At 45.7% G+C, this 18,224-nt stretch overlaps 2 protein-coding genes across 3 annotated transcripts in view; one reads left to right on the forward strand and one right to left on the reverse strand.

The window, feature by feature from the left end:
* Positions 1–9,754, reverse strand: part of LOC8052000 (battenin) — a 69,501-nt gene extending 59,747 nt beyond the window's left edge. Inside the window, exon 1 of the mRNA XM_029980015.4 lies at positions 9,496–9,754. Within this exon, the coding sequence (XP_029835875.2) occupies positions 9,496–9,553 (58 nt within the window). The 5' untranslated portion in view covers positions 9,554–9,754. The remainder of the gene's footprint in view (positions 1–9,495) is intronic.
* LOC8025508 overlaps positions 1–18,224 on the forward strand; it is a 177,722-nt gene that overhangs the window by 10,552 nt on the left and 148,946 nt on the right. The window lies entirely within an intron of this gene.

The following is an 18,224-nucleotide window of genomic DNA, read 5'->3' on the forward strand; positions in this document are numbered from 1 at the left end:
TTGCACGATCATTTGTCAATGCTCGTTTCTCAACCGTTTTTGCGTACATCAATCATGCCGCGAGGTATCCGGACGTCCGACGAGCGAAATCGATCGTTCCGTCATCAATTGTTTCGCCTATTGCTTCCACAGCAAAGCGCCTGGGCCCCAGCATGGTTTCAGTCGGTGCAATCGGCAGATTTCTGCGGAAGATAAATTGTACCGACGCCCGCGGGTCTATCGGAAGTGTTTGCAACGCGCGGTCACCCTAACATGGCCTCCTCCTCCGGGAAAGAGAGATGGGCAGGTGTTCGGTCTCTCGATGAGCCGGGACGAAGGAGTAGAGAGAGAAAAACACACGAGGTTGACGCACGAAAGAGCGTAATACTGTGTACGGAGCATCCCTGAATCGGAGACATTGTATAGCGGCCAACCGACCAGACACGATGCCAGGAGATGAGATGCAAGAGCGAGTGAGTACCTGTTTTATGTTTTGGTTCTTTTGTTTCCCACGAGAGTGTCCTCGCCACATGATCAAGTAACATAAAACGGCGTTCTGACTCGGAAGAGACTACGTGACTACTTGCTTTCCAAATAGGGGCTAGTTTGTTTTAAAAATTTAGCAGGTATTTTAAGACTACAGGCTATCGTCATGAAAGCCCCCCTCTCCTTTTTTTTTAATTCCTGAAATATTTGTTTTCACTCGACAGATGTGTATGTCACCTTTTTCGCTTCTCTTTCGTTGGAAATCTTTCTGAGCAAAAATCCAGCAGGACACACCGTGTCAAAGCTATCTCTGTACAAGACATACTCGCACGTCGCTATCTCCCGCGCATGATCCCTGCGTCGGGCAGACCCCTGAGAGGAGTACCGCGTGCAGGTCGGGTACCAGGCAGACAGAGTCTTTGACAAGGTACTTCGGTTGTTGCGCCGCCTCCAGTGCGAGGCCTTCGACAACGCTTGGGCGTCTCCAGCACGCAGCCAAGCTCGGCAGAAGGCATGGTGCTGGAGGCATTCGAAAGCCACGCCGTTTCCGCTTTGTCGCGGTGACTGTAGAAGACATCCGGTTGCACCCTGGTTTGCATGAACAATATATAAATTATAGATCGCCGTGAAAAGTACCTCCCTGCTCCCTTTGCTGAATGACCCCCGTAAGCGATGACGTCAACACATGACACTTCCAACAAACCCCCCGTTGTTATGGCCAAATGCATGCGACGCGAGCTGAAAATCTGTCCGATAAAAAAAAAAAAAATAATTCCTCGTAAGCATCGTGTCTTCCTATAGTATCTAATTAGGAAGACTCTCTATCGTCTTAGTGAGATAAGGCGACGATAAAAGCTCGTAATAAAGTTTCACAACCGGTTTTGTCTTCCTAGCAGTCGACACGATGGCTTCGCGGTTTCGGTGGGCCTTTCTGAGGGAGCGCGCGACTGAATTCATTAGACCTACTGCTAAATTACCCATCAACGAGAATGCTGGAAATGTAGGTATACGTGCCGCACGCCCTCGCCTTCCCCACGTAAGAGGTTAGACGTAAATAACCAACATAAGCTGTTGACGAACGCGCGTGCAAGATGCCGTTTGTTCTCGGCTTTTGCTTCAAGAACCAACTTGCCTCCACCAAGACGTAAAACTGTGCAGCCGAGGGCCCTCGTTAAATCTCCAACTGCGTGTTGCATTTATGCTTTTTAGCACTGGTGACATAAGCGAGATCGAAAGGCTTGCAAGGATGGACACTTGGGCAATTGGTAAACGTTCGTGATGAAAAAGAGCGCAAAACACAATGACACAGAGAAATACAAACGCCTTGTCCTATACGTATTTCTCTCCTATGTGTCATTGTGTTTCGCGCAGTATGAAAGCTTGCAAAGACGGAGCGACCAGAAGTCGCTTGGGACGCGAGCAGCAGTTGATAGTTATTACATAGCTATATGGTAAAAGAGTTGCGGTTCATCCTCGGCGGGTGGCCGTAGCGCCGGCTTTCCTGCACGGCCCTGGATTCTTTGCTTGTCACGTGGCTAAATTCGATGAATAGCGGCGCCGGGCACGCATGGAAAACAGAAGAGGGGGAGAAGGAGGCAAAAGCAGGGCAACATACGCCGGGGTCCATGCAACGTCGGCGAAGCGACCATATCGGTGAGTTTCCTGCACGGCGCTGGATTCTGTGCTCCTCACGCGATCGATATTGGCGAAAAGCGGCACGTGGCAAACAGACGCGCAACTCTGGCTCCCGCAAGGAGCCTATACAGGAACTCTACAGTCATAGCATGCTCCTTGGACCTTGTTGCTTGGGTAATTTAGCGAAAGGTCTATTAGGTTGGTGACGACGAAATTTGTACCCTCGGTGTCAACTTTCTGTGGGATTTCGGAAGCGGAGGGTGCCCGTGCACAGCTATGATCGACGCCCGAGGTACGCGAGCGCACGAACGCCTGGCCGTGGAGGCGTTCAGAATGGTTGAGAAGGGTGAAAACGCTGTGAAGCCGACTCACGTACGAGGAACGTTGCGTACGACGACGACGTGAAGTGCATCAACGTCGAACTGCAGGCCGGGCCAGCACACGTTTCAATGAGTTCTGACGGCACACAAGTTCCTTCAGTGCACATTCGTGCGATCAAGTGGACTGTCAGCGACATAAATAAACCTCTCCGGTGTTCTGATCCAGTTCCTTCGCTATCTGGGGTATTACTTAAAACGAGACCGTTGCTCAAAAAATGTAACGAATTACAATTACAAATTAATGGGCCTCAAATGTAATGGATTACCGTTACAAATTACTTTCACTGAAAAGTAACGGATTGCTTTACTCGTGTCACAAATTACTTTCACGTTACTTTTTCCGTACACTTTATCGAGAAAACAAGACAAACAATTTTCATGTTTTCCAAAAAGATTTGCCACGCTACTTTCCATTTCTCATAGCCCGCATATGGTAGTCCTTCTGAATCGAAAATATTGCATTTAAGAAAAAAGGCAGCAAAAGCTGCCACCGCACCCACCATCCCGCTAGCTTACGGCGACCGGAAATGACCACGGGAATTCTGCAGACAAAGCTAGCGGTGCGCATGCTCAGTAGCAACGTCTACCTCCGTTAGGAGGTATAGACGCTGTCAGAGGTTTCAGACCTTTCATGTACCTATTCGAAGCAATTACTGCGCGTTATATTTTCTTCCACTGACACGACTACTTGGGCAGAATATCTCTTTTACGAAATTTGGATTTCAGAAAACAATGCAGGAGCTGTAGGCGGGACGCTACAATCCCTACAACACCACTCGTGAGGTGATATCTCATATCGCCAACCGTACTTTTGAAAAAAAAAAAAAAAAAAGAAAGAAAAAGGTCGAGATTGAAGGAGGTTGACGAGGCGCGTGACGTCAAGATATCACGTTTCCTCCTCTCTTTGCTTCGCCCTCTCAAGGCGGTGAGGCGGGGAAGACGCCCGAGGCCGTTTTATTCTCTCCTTCTCGACTCTTCTCGGAGAAACATGACGTGAACATATCATACAAATGCGCCTCCTTTTCTTAAAAAAAAAAAAAAAAAAAAAAAATACGGTCATCGGTTTTATATATCGTTGTAGGAGTGATGTTTTGATATGTGTAGCATCCCCTCGCATGCTTTTGCCGCCGTGCTTTGTGGAATCCAGATTTCGGTTCAGCATCCCTTTAAACTTGGTTTAACAAGCTGCAGCAAGTAAAAAGCTAAACTTTTGAAATCCTCAGGAAGACAGCCGTCTTTTTCTAAAGAAAGACTTTGCTTTTCGTGGAGCGCGAAAAAGTAACCTGTGACAGCCGATCGCCAACCGCCACTGGGATGTTTATTTTTTATTTTTTTTTGTGTGTGTTCTTTCTGTCAGCACCATTTCTTTTTATGCTGTTTAAAATTCGGGGCACATGGCCGCCATAAATTGGCGTTAAATGTACCATGAACCGATATTGCGTTTTGATGGTACGCCCTTTTACACAATTACAGACTCGAGTGTGATAAAGGCACGCTTATGCTGAACGTCTCTGAGGCAAAAGCTCCTTGTACTGGCGTAATTCTAAGAGCAGAAACAAACTATTTATGTTGTTCTTTTTGTCCCAAAGCAAGATAACGCCTAGAGGCATTGCCTTCTTGCTCTTTGTTTTTTTTTTTTCGGATATTTGTATATGCCTTGCAAGTTTGTCTAGTGGTTTTAATGCAAAAATATTCCAAAAGCCGGGAATCACTTCAAGGTTTCACTGATGTTTCCGGCATGGGAGACGAAACGTTTGATTAAATTATTAATCTTATTGAGTAAAATCGGCGCAGTTTTTTTTTTCTTTTTTTTTTTTTATATTCTGGCGGTTTTAGTTACTGGTCATACAAAAAATCCTGTTTCCTCTTCGGTTGTTCTCCTCTTCAAGATGTTTTCTATTTTGGTGAACTTACTATTTTTATGCTTCTGCTTAATTGCCTGCTCATGTTACTCCAGTTTCTGTATTATATTCATAGTTTTAGAAAAGTAACGAGTAGTTAAAGTAATCTGCTATAAATACTTGCAACGAAATTAAATTACAAATTACTCCCGCAAAACAAGTAACTCGTCAATTACAAAATTACTTTAAAAAGTAACCAGCAGGATGTTTTTCTCGGTGCGATGGCTACACGCAATGGCTACTATATGGGTGTGTGTTTTGGTAGGTAACACAGACCCATATTGCGAGCGTGTAAAAGGATTTTCGGGGTTCGAACCAATCATGTTGAACATAATTACCCCTTCGTTACAATGCACGTAAATTGCAAAATCAAATAGGTTCTGATGCTGCTTTGATAATATGATCTAAACAGACTCTCGCTGTATTTTTAGATCTCCATACGTGTCAAGATTTTTGTCAGACAGTATCCCTTATTGCACAAAAATTCAATTTTTATTTTTGTTTACAAACCTACAAGTTTTTTTTTAGACGTGCCATGCTCCCAATAAATACGAGACCAAAATCGCGTCATTATACAAACAATTCAAACTGTTGCAGACAACATACTTCAGATATTCCGCATGTATCCGTCGTTTGCTGCAGTCCTGCAGGCACCTCTAGACGTCTCGAGGAAAGGAAGCTACCATCGCAAATATTTAAGAGACAGCCGCTTCTCGGCAAACTTCTGACGTGGGAAGTGCGAGTTCTAAGCTTCATATACATATATATTCCTTCTAGACGTTCAAATCCCAAGGCTGATTTACTCGTTCTTTCAGAACGAAATCCAATCCCACGTATTCGCCCATAGTAACGCCCATAGCAACGCTCCTAGCAACGGTTTGTTTGGAGCAGTGACGTCATACTTTTCTTGGGCACACGAAGCGTGTGATTGGATCCGAGTCCTTGTCGAACGCTGACGTAGCACTCGATGGGAGCCGAGTTCACGCCGAATGCCGACGCAACCCTCATGTCCAATACATGTTCAGAGTGCACGCACGCACCCACGCACGCACGCACGCACGCGCACGCACGCACGGATAATCGGCGCAGTAGCTACCAGATGGCATGGACATTCGAAAAAGATTATTGAGGAGTTTCAGCGAATATAGGGGGCGCTCCGATCGATCCAACATGGCGGACAAGAGGGGGATAGATTTGCGACGCCCGTAGACCGGTAGCGTATAAATAAAACAAAGCGTGTAGTTCTCTGTTTGTTGCCGTGTGCGAGATGATCATCGTTTCAACCAAGACCTATCGTGATGCTACAGATGAAGTCTTCAAGCCAGTTGAAGGCAAGAAATCTTGCCAGAGTCAAGATATGTGTGCAAGTGTTCGACGTGAGCTCTCATTTCTGGTGCAGCTGTCATCAAGTTGAACCGAATATACGCGGGTCCAAAGAAAGGTACATATCAACAATGTTCGCGCGTTGAAACTATGACGCGTACTTTATCTAAGACTAAAATTATCGGTCTGCGGCTACAAACATTTTCGTTGACGTTGCTTAGATGATGTAACCATTCAGGCCTCGCATTAAAAGGTGTCGCGAACTCTTCGGTTGTTCTAGTTAATTGAGCAAAAAAGCGGTTGGATAGAAAGTATGACAACTGCAGCATACAAGGGACGATTGAGGTCTTTATCCTGCGTATCGAAACATCGGTATCCTTGGTGTTATCTTGCGATCAGCTGGTCGCCGGTCGTCCTGTTTTTACGCGTAATGTAAACAATCCCCGGAAGTGCCAATCTCATTTCTATGTGCTTTTGCACCCCTACAAGCCTCGTTTTGGCTCTTGTGGAAAGCTTTATTGTAATAGCAATAGTCTCATCGGTCATTCGAGTTGTATGTGCCACGGTGATATCTGCTGACAAACAAGTCTGTATTAAATGCAAGAAGGAGAACGAAGGTAAAGCTTTTTTAACTGTTTTATTTTTACAGAACAGGGCAAAGCTTCTAAAACAAGACCAAACTAAGCTGATATTTGAGTGTGCTCAAGAATGAATGCCAAAGGTGCTTATGCTAAGTGGTAGATGTATGCGGTTGATTTTCTGTTTGCCTCTGCATTGTAAATTGGAAGATATGTATCAGCAGAAGACACATGTCCTTTTGGAAATGTCTTTTATTAGGGCAAAAATAGGTTTTCATACACAACCGAGGAGTCGCAACACCATTTAATGCGAGGCCTGAACGGTTACATCATCTAAGCAACGTCAACGAAAATGTTTGTAGCCGCAGACCGATAAATTTAGGTTTAGATAAGTATGCGTCATAGTTTCAGCCTCAAACACGCAACATTGTTGATATGCACCTTTCTTGATGACAACTGCACCAACGTGAGAGAGCCCACGTCGTCGAACACTTGCACACATATCTTGACTATGGTATAACAAGATTTCTTGCTTGAAGTGAAGATCATCTCGCTACGACTAGCTACGACCACCCACCGCAGCGATGCAGGCGTCGAAGGGGCGCAACGCAGTCAGTCGCCGTCACCCGACGCAGCTCGTTTGGCATTCACAGCTTTCCGCCCAGGTGCTTCGTTTGTACTTGGCACCGAGTGTTATTTTCTGTGCTTGTGTGTGCTCCGTGGCTAGATATGGGCCTCAAAAGCAGTTCTTCAGGCTCAGGTTCACCGAAGAACTTCTGAAGAAAATGCCACCCAGGAAAAAAAGCACGAAGACACAACGCACCAGCTTGGCGGACTATGCACTGGGCGCGGAAATCGGGCCCTGCGGATTATACAACAAATGCAAACTATCTAAACAAAACAGAAACATTTTTAGGCTCAAACTGATTACTGCGGACTATACGCCTGGACACTGGTGCCTGTTATTATGCATTGTATATTCACTGCTGTTTGTTGTGGCTTGAGACTGCCTTCCTGTAATGATGCAGAGGGGTCCACTGAACCTTGAAATAAAGATATTTGAGCACATCTAGATGCAATGCCCCTTGAAGCCAGATGGTCAGGGAAAAGGTGTGCCATTATCTAATTTGCCAACAGCACACCAATGGTCACAATCAAAACTCACCGAGTCAATGGGCAGTTTTTCACCACAACATTTATTGCCGTGTAATCACCAATTTGGTCCATTAAACACCTTGAGGCTGTAGCCTATAGCACATCTATTCTGGATCTGCAAAGCTTATGCTGTAGACATGCATCATCACATGAGCATGTTTCTTATCAATCTTAAACGTAAAACGCTAGTTATGCAACGAAATTCCCATATCATCACATTTTTAGCAAATTGAATGGTCCCACCTGTCACACTGTTAGCTTTGGAAGTAAACCAATTCACAATACCACCAGTGGCAAACATCGTGCCAAGCGTTAGTGCCGCATGTAGCACAAAAAGTCCTAACTAGGGAAGCAAACTTAATCGATCGTGTTGATTAAAGCACTTAAGTACGGGAGAAATTATCAATCAGAAGGTCACTCGAAAGGGAAGTTTTCTTGCTGAACGAATATGACTTTTTATTGGGCGTTCCGCAATGTAAGGCCGAAGACATTCACTCCATGATCGGTACAGAAGCATTTGCTTAGCAGTCGGTCGTGCGTGCTAAAAACAACAAAAACAAAGGCGGATTAGAAACGCGATAGATTCGCCTTTGCACGGAGTACTTACACTCAAAATCGTGTCAACATAAAGCGACTATGGCCCACCTTGCTAGCACCAATCTTAAAATTTATCCGTGTAGTCGTCGCAGCCGTGAACCAACCGAAAGCGTTGCCGCAAGCCCTTCCGCCGTCAACTTTGAATCGCTGTTGAGTCTGAAGAACTGCTCTATGAGGTCCATATCCAGCCACTGAGCACATACACAAGCACAGTAAATAATACTCGGTTCCAAGTACAAGCGAAGAACCCGGGGCGGAAAGCCCTGAATGCCGAACGATCTGCGTCGGGCGACGGCGGCTGACAGCGTAGTACACAGGTTGCGCTCCTTCGACGCCTGCATCGCTGCGGCGGGTGGTCGTAGCTGGTCGTAGCAGATCGTGTCACCTCTGTTGCTCGTACCGAAACACTAGAGCCGCGTAATATTCTTGCTGCCGAAGTTTATAAGCCTACGTTCGCGACCAACGCATATACACAAAGCCACCGCCCAGCGAACCTATCCCCCTCGTTCTCTTTCGGCGACCGGCCGCCAGGGCGGTGACACCGTCGCTGAAACTCCTCAATAATTTACTGAATTTTACGGGTTATTGCATATTGAGTACGTAAGATCCAGCAACGCCAACTGAAAATGTATTGCCTCCGAGCCGCAGAATTTACTCTCAATTTCAAGCCTGTTTTTAGATCACTCGTTCTTTCAATTATTTGAAATGAATATGGCGTAAATTATGTGACGTCACTGCTGTCATCCCCTCTATGCAGAAACCTTGTTGAGTATGCAAACGGCAGAAATAGTGATGAATTAATAATCGATACTTTTTTATTTTTCGGACCGGCACAATTTGGTAGTTGTTCTACTAGCCACGTAAGTAATTAATTAATTTTTAATTAAATAAACTTGCCAGTAATCGTTACTTTTTAAGCGTCAGATGAATGGCTTTAGTCACGCGACTTGTGAATGTAATCGGGAAAGTAACGTAGTATAAAACCTGCAGTTTAACGATTTAATTACAACATTAATCTAATCTATAATCGTGGTACACTCATACTTTGAGAGGCGGAGTAAAATGGTAACTGACCGCCTCGTTTTAATCACGTCTACGGGATTGCAGACACCTGTGGGACATTTTCCTGAAGTGACACCTGTATCTTTTACTTTTTATCCTTTTTTTTTTCGTTTCTTTTTTTTCTTTTATAATGTTGGGATGGGTTTGCTGCGACGTAGAAACCCTACACAGCGGAACAAAACAAGTAAATGTCATTAGGAAGAACGAACTTTGTTCTGAAAGTAAACATGAAACGTAGCAATGTAGCAGAGCGGGCATGATTTCATGAACTTGTTAAAAATTATCGAAAAGATTGAATGGGTTCTTAGAGTGGAAGAGACGCAGCTAACACGGGTCGGTGCTCTTACGTTCCATTCACGCGATAGAAAAACTGGAATGAATTAAAAGAAAAATGCGGACCTCTTGTCGGCGTGTTGTCGACGTACTCGAGCGGCGATGCTGCGTTGTCCGGAGGCATCTTGATCCTTCCTCGTGACCGTACGGGCAAGGCAGGACAGCACACGTACTACACATAGTGCGAGGAAGCCATATAAAAGTTATGAGTGTCTTATTTGGTACACTTATCGGACGGTTCACGCTGTAATCATCGCAACAACTGCAACAACTGACGTAAACAATCTGCTTGCAAAAAGGCGGGCATTGGGCTCGCCCCGCCATCTGCCGATAGCTACGTGAAACGTGTCGTAAAAACTTTTCGATAAGTGATGTTTTGCACAATATATGACATCACTGTCAGTTGTTTTCTGCAAGTAATTTTAGCGATGACATTTTGATCCGTCTGGTAGTCGTTTCTAAACGGTTGTTTTTAAACTTTCGCTCGTTTCAGCCAATCTAGTTGATCTGCGCAAGCAACATTGTGTCAACATGGCCGAAACCGGAATTGTTGGGAATTGCTGGGTTCGGCGGATTTGGTTTCGGGAATCCGTACTTTCGAGACGTTTGTCGCTCTCGACGGGCCCGACAGGTTTATGTAAATTAACTTTCATTGCGATTGTTAGCGTAGTTGGCTTTCGATGGGACTGCTACTCTAGAAAGTGTTACTCTCGAACGCTCGAACGGCAGGTGCGTGCGCTTTGTGCCTACCTGTACGCTGCGGCGACGGACGCCGAAGTGAACGATCAAAGCAGATAAAATAAATAATTAATGAAGGTCCGGCGTGAGCTAAGCTTGTTTTTGGCCTTCGGGTCTGATGGTCAACCTTGGCCAGAAGGGTTTGTGTCACTGTCGTAGTGGATGGACGCTCGGGAGCTGTGTGTTGGGCGCTATGTTCTCGATCATTGTCTTTCTATCAAAAAGGCCACACACCCCTTCTTAGCGAGATAAGCCAGCGTTCGCTATCTTTAAACCGCGCTGACTGAGGAAACGAGAGTGAAGGCAATTGGGAAAGATATGGCGTGTTATTGGCGTGTTGAAGTTGCGGTCGTTGGCAGTCTGTGACTTGCCGGTGAAAAGAAACGAAGCGGCTCTGCAGCTCGCAAGGTAGGTACCGTTTCGACTTCTTTTCCGATGAACGCGTTTCTAAAACAGCGATTTCGACTTTTTCTTATCGGAAGGAACGTCGCGGTGTATGTGTACGTACGTATAGTGGTAAACGCGTTTTTACCCATGAGCTGCAGAACTATGTCGTATGTTTTGTAACAATGAAAAAGCAGACGACGCCCGCGGCCGCGTTAGTCACTCCGGCGCTAACGTACAATACGTGTCCTTTTTTTTTTTTATTTCTTTTTGCTGTGCGTTTTTTATTTTATTATGAAACAGCCGCGCTTGTTTGTGTTTTGTACGTATAGTGGTAAGCGCGTTTTTTACCCATGAGCTGCAAATCTATGCGTCTGTTTTGCAACGTTAAAAAGGCAGACGATGCCAGCGGGTGCGTCTGTCACTCCGGCGCTTTTGTGCGTTTTTTATTTCATTGTAAAACAGCGGCGCATGTTGTGTTCCGTGCTGCTCATCGCGTGCTTTCTTTTTTACGTTTTTTGCGGTCATGCCACTCAGCTGAGCGTGGAGTGTTGTTTGCGTATCACTTTTGCGATCGTGAACTTTATTATTCCTGCGTTGAACCGATGACTGTGAAGCTTCGTCTGTTCATTTAGGACTTAGAGGAAAACGAGAGTGTACTCTGTTTTAGATTCGAACTAGGTGTGTGCGAATCCTGCTTCAAATCGAAGAGCGCTCCGCCATCTCCGCAAAGAGAGCCTGTGTACAGGTTTCCCTAGCACTGCGAAGACTGTAAATGACAAAGCATTGTTCGATTCGAACCAGTCTTCGCGGACCCGTAACTAAAACAAAACAGAAAACAAGAAAGGGAGGGGTTTACCTGTCTGGGACCCAGTGTGAGGTACTCCGCCATCCGGTCGTTTCACTCCGGGCGTCGCCGTCGGTACGAGCCGACGGTACCAATCAAAGAGCGTGTACTGTTTTTTGAGTTGTTCTGTCATCGCTAAACTAATCACGTGTACATTGAAGGCCCAGTGACTCGCGCTTTTCGTATGCGTGTTCTTGGTTGTACGTGTTTGTGCCTTGGAAAATTGGACCGTCGCGAAAATTAAGTCGACTACAATATGCGGAGCGCAAGTATCGTCTGCTGCTTTTGCTGGGGCTGTGGTGACGTCAGAACACTGAGCTCCGATTGGCTCTGATTGAAGGATGGTAAGCAGACCTCAAAGCAAGCTGCCTTGAGATCTACCCACTATCCTCCAATCAGAACCAATTGGAGCTCAGTGTTGTGACGTCACCACAGCCCCTGCAAAAGTAGCAGACGATACTTCGCTGCCTGGTGTCACGGCACTGCGGTGGTGCTGCTGCCGGCAAACGCAAGCTTGTTTGTCAACAGCCTGTTGGTCTGTCTCCAGTACAAGAATTGACTCGATTATTTACTCGTTTTTTTTTTTTTTTTTTTTTTTTTTTTTTGTGTGTGGTAGAGTTGCAGTTCAATGAAACGCACCTGTCGGCAATTTGGCCTTGGAACCGCGTTAATGAAACTATCGTGACCGTTGGAATTGTTGGGGTCCATTCGTCACATGGCGATTTGTCACAGGACGACTGTCAACAGGCCCGTCTGTCACAGCGGAACATTGGAGGACTGTTCGTCAGGGGGGCAAATCTGCCGCATAAAGGTTCGTCCCCTAAAAAAGGTTCTGTTCTATTCGGGTCGACCTGGCCAGGCCCCTGCAAGGTCAGCATTGTTGATCGAGGGTGAGGAAACTGAAGCAAGGGTTGTGTCCCGAACGGGAAGTGTTTTTTGGCAACTTGAGAACGATCACTGTCGAACTCGCGACTTCATTTCCCCCAAGAATTGAGGTGATCGCGACGGAGAGAACCTGCTTCACTACGGGCTTCTGTAGAAGCTATACCTCGCCAAACCTCACTCATGAGGGCCCTCACTCACCCTCACACACCCTCATCTTCACAGGTGAGGTGAGGGTGAGTGAGTTTCTCAACCAGAAAAATTCATGAGTGAGGGTGAGTGAGGGCCGTGAAGGCGTTGAGTGCGTGAGGGTCGTGAGGGCGGTGAGTGGCGTGAGGGCCATGAGTGCGCGAGGGGTATGAGGGCGGTGAGGGGCGCGAGGGCAATGAGTGGGTGAAGGCGTGAGGGCAATGTGTGCGTGAGGGTGCGTGAAGGGCTGAAGGCGAGTGTGGCTGGTGAGGATGAAGGTGCGTGAGGGGCTGAAGGTGAGTGTAGCTGTGAGGGTGAGGGTGAGTGAGGGGCTTAGCTGAGTATGGCTGTGAGGGTGAGTGAGGGCGATCTAATATGCCGACCTCTGGTAGAAGCCCACGCAACAGGAGGGACAACGCACCGTTTTATTGGAGTTGCAGCAACAGACTTAGAAAGCAGAGCTGTCAAAGAAGTAGCGGCATCGTGTAATTTATTTTTATTACGTTTATTTAAACATTAACGCGTTTTCGTTTCCGTAAACACATTTTCTCCTCGTAGCCTGTATGTATCTCTGTCGCTGGTTCGGTCGCTGCAAAAGCTAGGGTACGTGCGCGTTGTTTTCGTTCCGTTGGTTTCTATTCCCTGTTAAAGCTCAACCCCTCGAGGTTCGCGAGCGGGGCTGTACGTGATGCATGTTTTGTCTCTTCCTTACTTTTTCCAACCTCTAAGGGCCGGTTGCACCAACGCCGCTTACCTTAACCCAAAGCGGCGCTTTCCTAAGCCGGCTTAGCGCCCTAAACCGAGCTTAGGTAAGCACGGGTTTAAAATCCGGTTGCACCAACGTTAAGCCGGATTTACAGACGCGCCCCTAGCTAAACGCTGGATTTGCGTAGGGACTCTAGGGACAAACAGAGCAAACTAGGGAATGCTCAGAGCGACGAATACGATTGGCGGAGAGGAATCACGTGATGTAAACAAAACAAAAAAAAAAAAAAAAGAAAAACTGCCGTAGTAGTTGTCGTCGGCGTCTGCTTTTCGCTGTATTTCTTCGGTGAGTAACAAATTAAAGGCCTCCAAATTCAATCATTTTTTCGTTTAACTTTCAATAACAGAAGTCAAAGCTTCAAATAAACACGAATGCTCTTTACATCTTTGATTGTGTGTTTAATATCGGTTGATAACAGGATATTTTGACAGCGGTAGTAGTTTTCGTGCTCACATTTTGAGGCGAAGGAGCCATCGGGGGCCCCAAATCTCACCGAACGCGAGAAGGACACTCTACTCGCTACATCGCTGAAGACAAAACATCATGGATATAAGTAGGCAGGTAACTCTCAATACACGGCTCTGGGTAAGATGACTACTAAAACCAAGTCAAGCCTGAGACCGATGAAGTTCAAAACAGTGACGAACTCGCCACGGCAGCTGCGAAAATGCCCGGAAATCTTCGAATAGAAGTCGTCGAGAGGTCAGGTCAAGAGTCCTCGCATCGACAGTACTCGTTGCTATCAGCAAGGTGACAGAACTGCACTGTACCGTCGTTGAACATCCGCTGCAGCCTCAAACGGACTTCACTGCCGAGTTCAGAAAAAAAAAAAAAAAACTCCCACTAGTACATCACATCGTGCCGATAAGAACGGTCGTCTCTTCGCATCACCTGCCCCAGCCTGCCCCGATACAGCAATGGACGAATCTAACATAGTAGTCGTTACGATTTGTCGTCACCACGAATGAAAGATATAAAGCAAAATATTCCTAAAAAATCGCGATCACCAAAAAGTTACGGAGGACACAACAAGGCGCAACTTTCAACTGAATTTTATTGAAAACGTGTTCCGGTATATAGTCTCAACCATCGTCACAATGACAACAAACGACAAAAGTAAAGGGAAAACACCATCACAGAGCACAACTCGGAAACAACAGTATCTCGTTCTCGGGAAACGAATGAAAGATATAAAGCAAAGTATATAAAAAAAAATGCGATCACCAAAAAAGTTACAGTTATGGAACGATACAGTTTTCTGAAGCCAAGATTCTACTCGCGAGATAAGGAAAATTCACTGAAGATTGTCTCAAAACTCAGAAAACGAAAGAAATTGAATTTTCGCTGTTTTATTACTTAAAAGCGCCGCAATCTAATGCAAACGGCAGAGGTGTCGACAATCAGCTGATCGCCGAGATCATGTACTGCCACTATTCAACGTGCTGATCAGATTGAAGGATACGCGCTGCAAGTGTAAATAAACAAGGTGGTAAATAACAATACGTTACAGCTATGCGAAAATTAGTAAGTACATACGAATAAGCTCGTTGACAGAAGAACCAACGGGAAGACAGACGTGAGCCCCACAGCTCCGTACGTTTCTCGGTTAGGGCTAACACGCCCTGAAAGTGGAGAGCCAACTTGAAAACAGGGGTCCATGAACACTTCACGCGACAATATTTTGCATCCTTGTCACAATCGAAAGTCATTTTGTCGAGACTTTCACGCTGATGTAGCCTAAAACACTTTGCATAACCAATTTCGTCCACCGCGTCGACCGTGACAAACCAGCCGCCATGTTTTTAATCCAGGATTAAGAAACAACCAGAAGCAAAGCGCCCAATGTTGAGCGCTTAAGTTAAGCGTAGTTTAGTGCTAGGTTTAGCGATAAGCGAGTTTGGTGCAACCGAACGAAACCGAAACTAAGCTTAAGTTCCCGGCTAAGCTCCGCTTTGTGCTAAGCGACGTTGGTGCAACCGGCCCTAAATCACCCGTACTGCATCCAAAGTCTTAAGCCTGGTTCAGACTGTTGCGTTTGACTGCGTTTGACTGCGTTGCGGCAGCGAGAAACCAGGACATCCCTGCTGCTATGTCGCGTGCCATGATGATTCCTTGAATTGGAGTCCACGCTTCATACGAAGCACAGATGTGCCGGTGATTCGCTTTCGGTTCTCGACGCTACGCAGTCAAACGCACTCAAACGCAAGTGTCTGAACCGGCCTTAAATCTCCATTTGTGTATTGGTAACCTTTTCTCGCCTGCAAGGTCACCTTTAGCTGGATAGAAGTTGTTAGCGTAGGGGCCTCTTGTTTCAGCTATGTTTTACTTGCAGATCCCAACCGAGACCTGCATCGTCTAAACGGCAAATTTCTGCCAAAACCTTTTCTGCGTTTAGCATTGACAATATTTGCTTTTTGAATCAATCGTTTAGGTTATAGTGGAAAACTGTAAAACTCTACCCCACATCTTATGGAGCCCTCGTTTCGCCGTTAGTAATGTCACCTAGACTGAAATGCGCGCTTTGTCGCCATTACGACATCAATGAAATGAAGATCTCACAGGCTGAAGGTGGCAGCATGTTTACCATCGTTTTACACAATAAAATAGACACGCCGACTCAGTGGTGTAGCCAGGATGTTATTTGGGGGGGGGGGGGGGGGGGGGGGTCCAATATCATGAAATTTCCCCCTTCCTCTCCCCAATGAAGAGGCAGGGTCAGCTCGGCGGTAGGGACGCTCACGCAAGGATTAGCGAGGCGCTGTTAAGATAAAACGGGCAAAGCTTTATGGTCACTTTTTGAAAACTTAGCAGGATTCATTTACAGGAATACGGGCGTGGTGGTTTACTGTTCTACTGTCGTCGTAGTTCCGGTCCACCAACTTTAAAAGCTTCCTCACGCTAGCAAACAACACCTTCCGCTTTTTCAGGTAGCACTGCATTACCAACGTGTGAAGGCCAGACAAACACACAAGGATAGCTATACAACCACAAAAAATTAAGCAGCAAAAAAAAAAAAAATGTATATATATATTTCGACGTTAAAAATTGAAGCAACCGTCCACGGACAAACACTAGGGCCCATATATAGGGCAAATGTAATTCTAAACAATTAGAAAAAAAGAGTATCTATTCAAAGCTTAACGAATTCGTGCCTCAGAACCAGATGTCGAAGGAAAGAGAGTCTTATTTTACTAGGCCGCTTTATCTTGCAGCGTGGTCCAAAGGAAGCAGCAGCACTGTCTTCGGGGCGATGAGAAATCGTCAGTCCGAACTCATCGTTCCGTCACTCGGAGAAATGACATCACACACCATACACAAACACGCAAACCACACGACGAACGTGGAAACGAACTTGACTCCCTGCGCCTATGCGTAGTGAGAATATGGCTTCAGAAACTCTTTGAAGTTCCTGATGTTCCGTGCAACGAAAATATTAATCTAATAAGAAATTACCTCGGATGCCACCTCGACATGCAAAGCAGAAAGCAAGACGGGCTTCATCGCATCCGTGAGCGACCATCGGGACGGGCATCTCGATGCAGGGAAATTTCGCGTAGTGAGAGTAACTTCGCCGAAAATAGGGAAATTTTAGGCGTTCAATGCAAGAGGGAGAAGCGTGAAGCTTTCCTTCAGGTCCGCGCTACAGGCGGTCAGATCTTGAAGGGACGTCCATCCTCCCTAGCAACTCTGCCTTTTAACAACGGCGGAAGCTGAGCGCTCGTTCTCTTTACTACGACGGTTGAAAGCATACCTGAGAGCGTCCACTTCGAATGAGCGACTGCTCGGTCTAGCGATTTTGAATGTTCACCGCGACATTGAAGTTCAAGCGGAGGACGTCCTGGATATTCTTTGCCGTGAACGCAGGCGGCTGCATCTTATTATATAGGCGCTTGGCAATGAGATGACCAACGGAGCCTGTAAATTTCTTTCTGTAATAATTAGTCACAGTTACTTTTTTATTCGCGGTAATTTCTAGTCGAAAGCACGTCATTTTGGTCAGTACACAAGGTGTGCATGAGCGCAGCGCCACCCGTTGCTTACAAAGCAATTGTTTTTACAATTCATTTAATATTCCTCACATCACTTCACTGACAATGTTTTACATTATCACCATGTGTTTGTTTTATTATGTTCACTCGATTGAAGCGTGTATTTCAGTTCGGATAGTTTGTTATACTTTGCCTTTAAATTGCCATCCTTTACTTATTTGAGCATTTTCTGCCCCACAAACATTTTTCCCGAAAGCGTCTAAGTTGGAGATAGTCCCGTGCAAAACCGATTGCGTGAGCAGGGAGCGAGCGGGCCCCGGGAAGGGGGGGGCGGGGTGGGGGGGGATATTGGACTCTCCGCCCGCCCTGCCTACGCCACGGAGTGGAACCTATATAATGTTGTAAGCACTGACAACATAAATTCAAAAACTGGATGGTATATGCTTTTGGTATCTTATATTGTTTCCTGCATTCTCATTAATTGCCTGAAAAACCGATTCGAAATGACCTTAGATAGCATACGGAACTCTGAGCTTACGAAAATGCTTATCGAATTCAATATAACGAGGTTTTGGTAATACGACTTTTCTAATTCCGTCATTTTCTAAAATTTCTTTATGGGCATTCAAACTGCCTTCCTTCGTGGTTTGATAAAGGCATCGTTTGCATGTATATACTTTTCCATTATGTTCTGAATGGGAGACTACTCTGCATAGATTCTTTATCCAACAATAATGTTCTTTATACAATAGGAGGTTTACTATACTTTTATAATCAGTTATCCTCCCATTCTAGAGTACATTTACGGTGCCATCGAGGGCAAACGTATTTATTTTTATTTTATTCTGTCTCAAACTTTGGATTATTTCTGGCGGAGACCGGAAACTTAATGCCGTCAAAATATATTTAATTCTGATCATCCTCATATTTGGAAACTCTATCAACATGGTCGTTTTCTGGGTGTAATGCTGAGAGCACAGCCCCCATAAAACATTTTTTG

This window comes from Ixodes scapularis, unplaced genomic scaffold (assembly GCF_016920785.2).
Source record: "Ixodes scapularis isolate PalLabHiFi unplaced genomic scaffold, ASM1692078v2 PGA_scaffold12__126_contigs__length_90152505, whole genome shotgun sequence".
In the NCBI taxonomy this organism is placed as follows: domain Eukaryota; kingdom Metazoa; phylum Arthropoda; class Arachnida; order Ixodida; family Ixodidae; genus Ixodes; species Ixodes scapularis.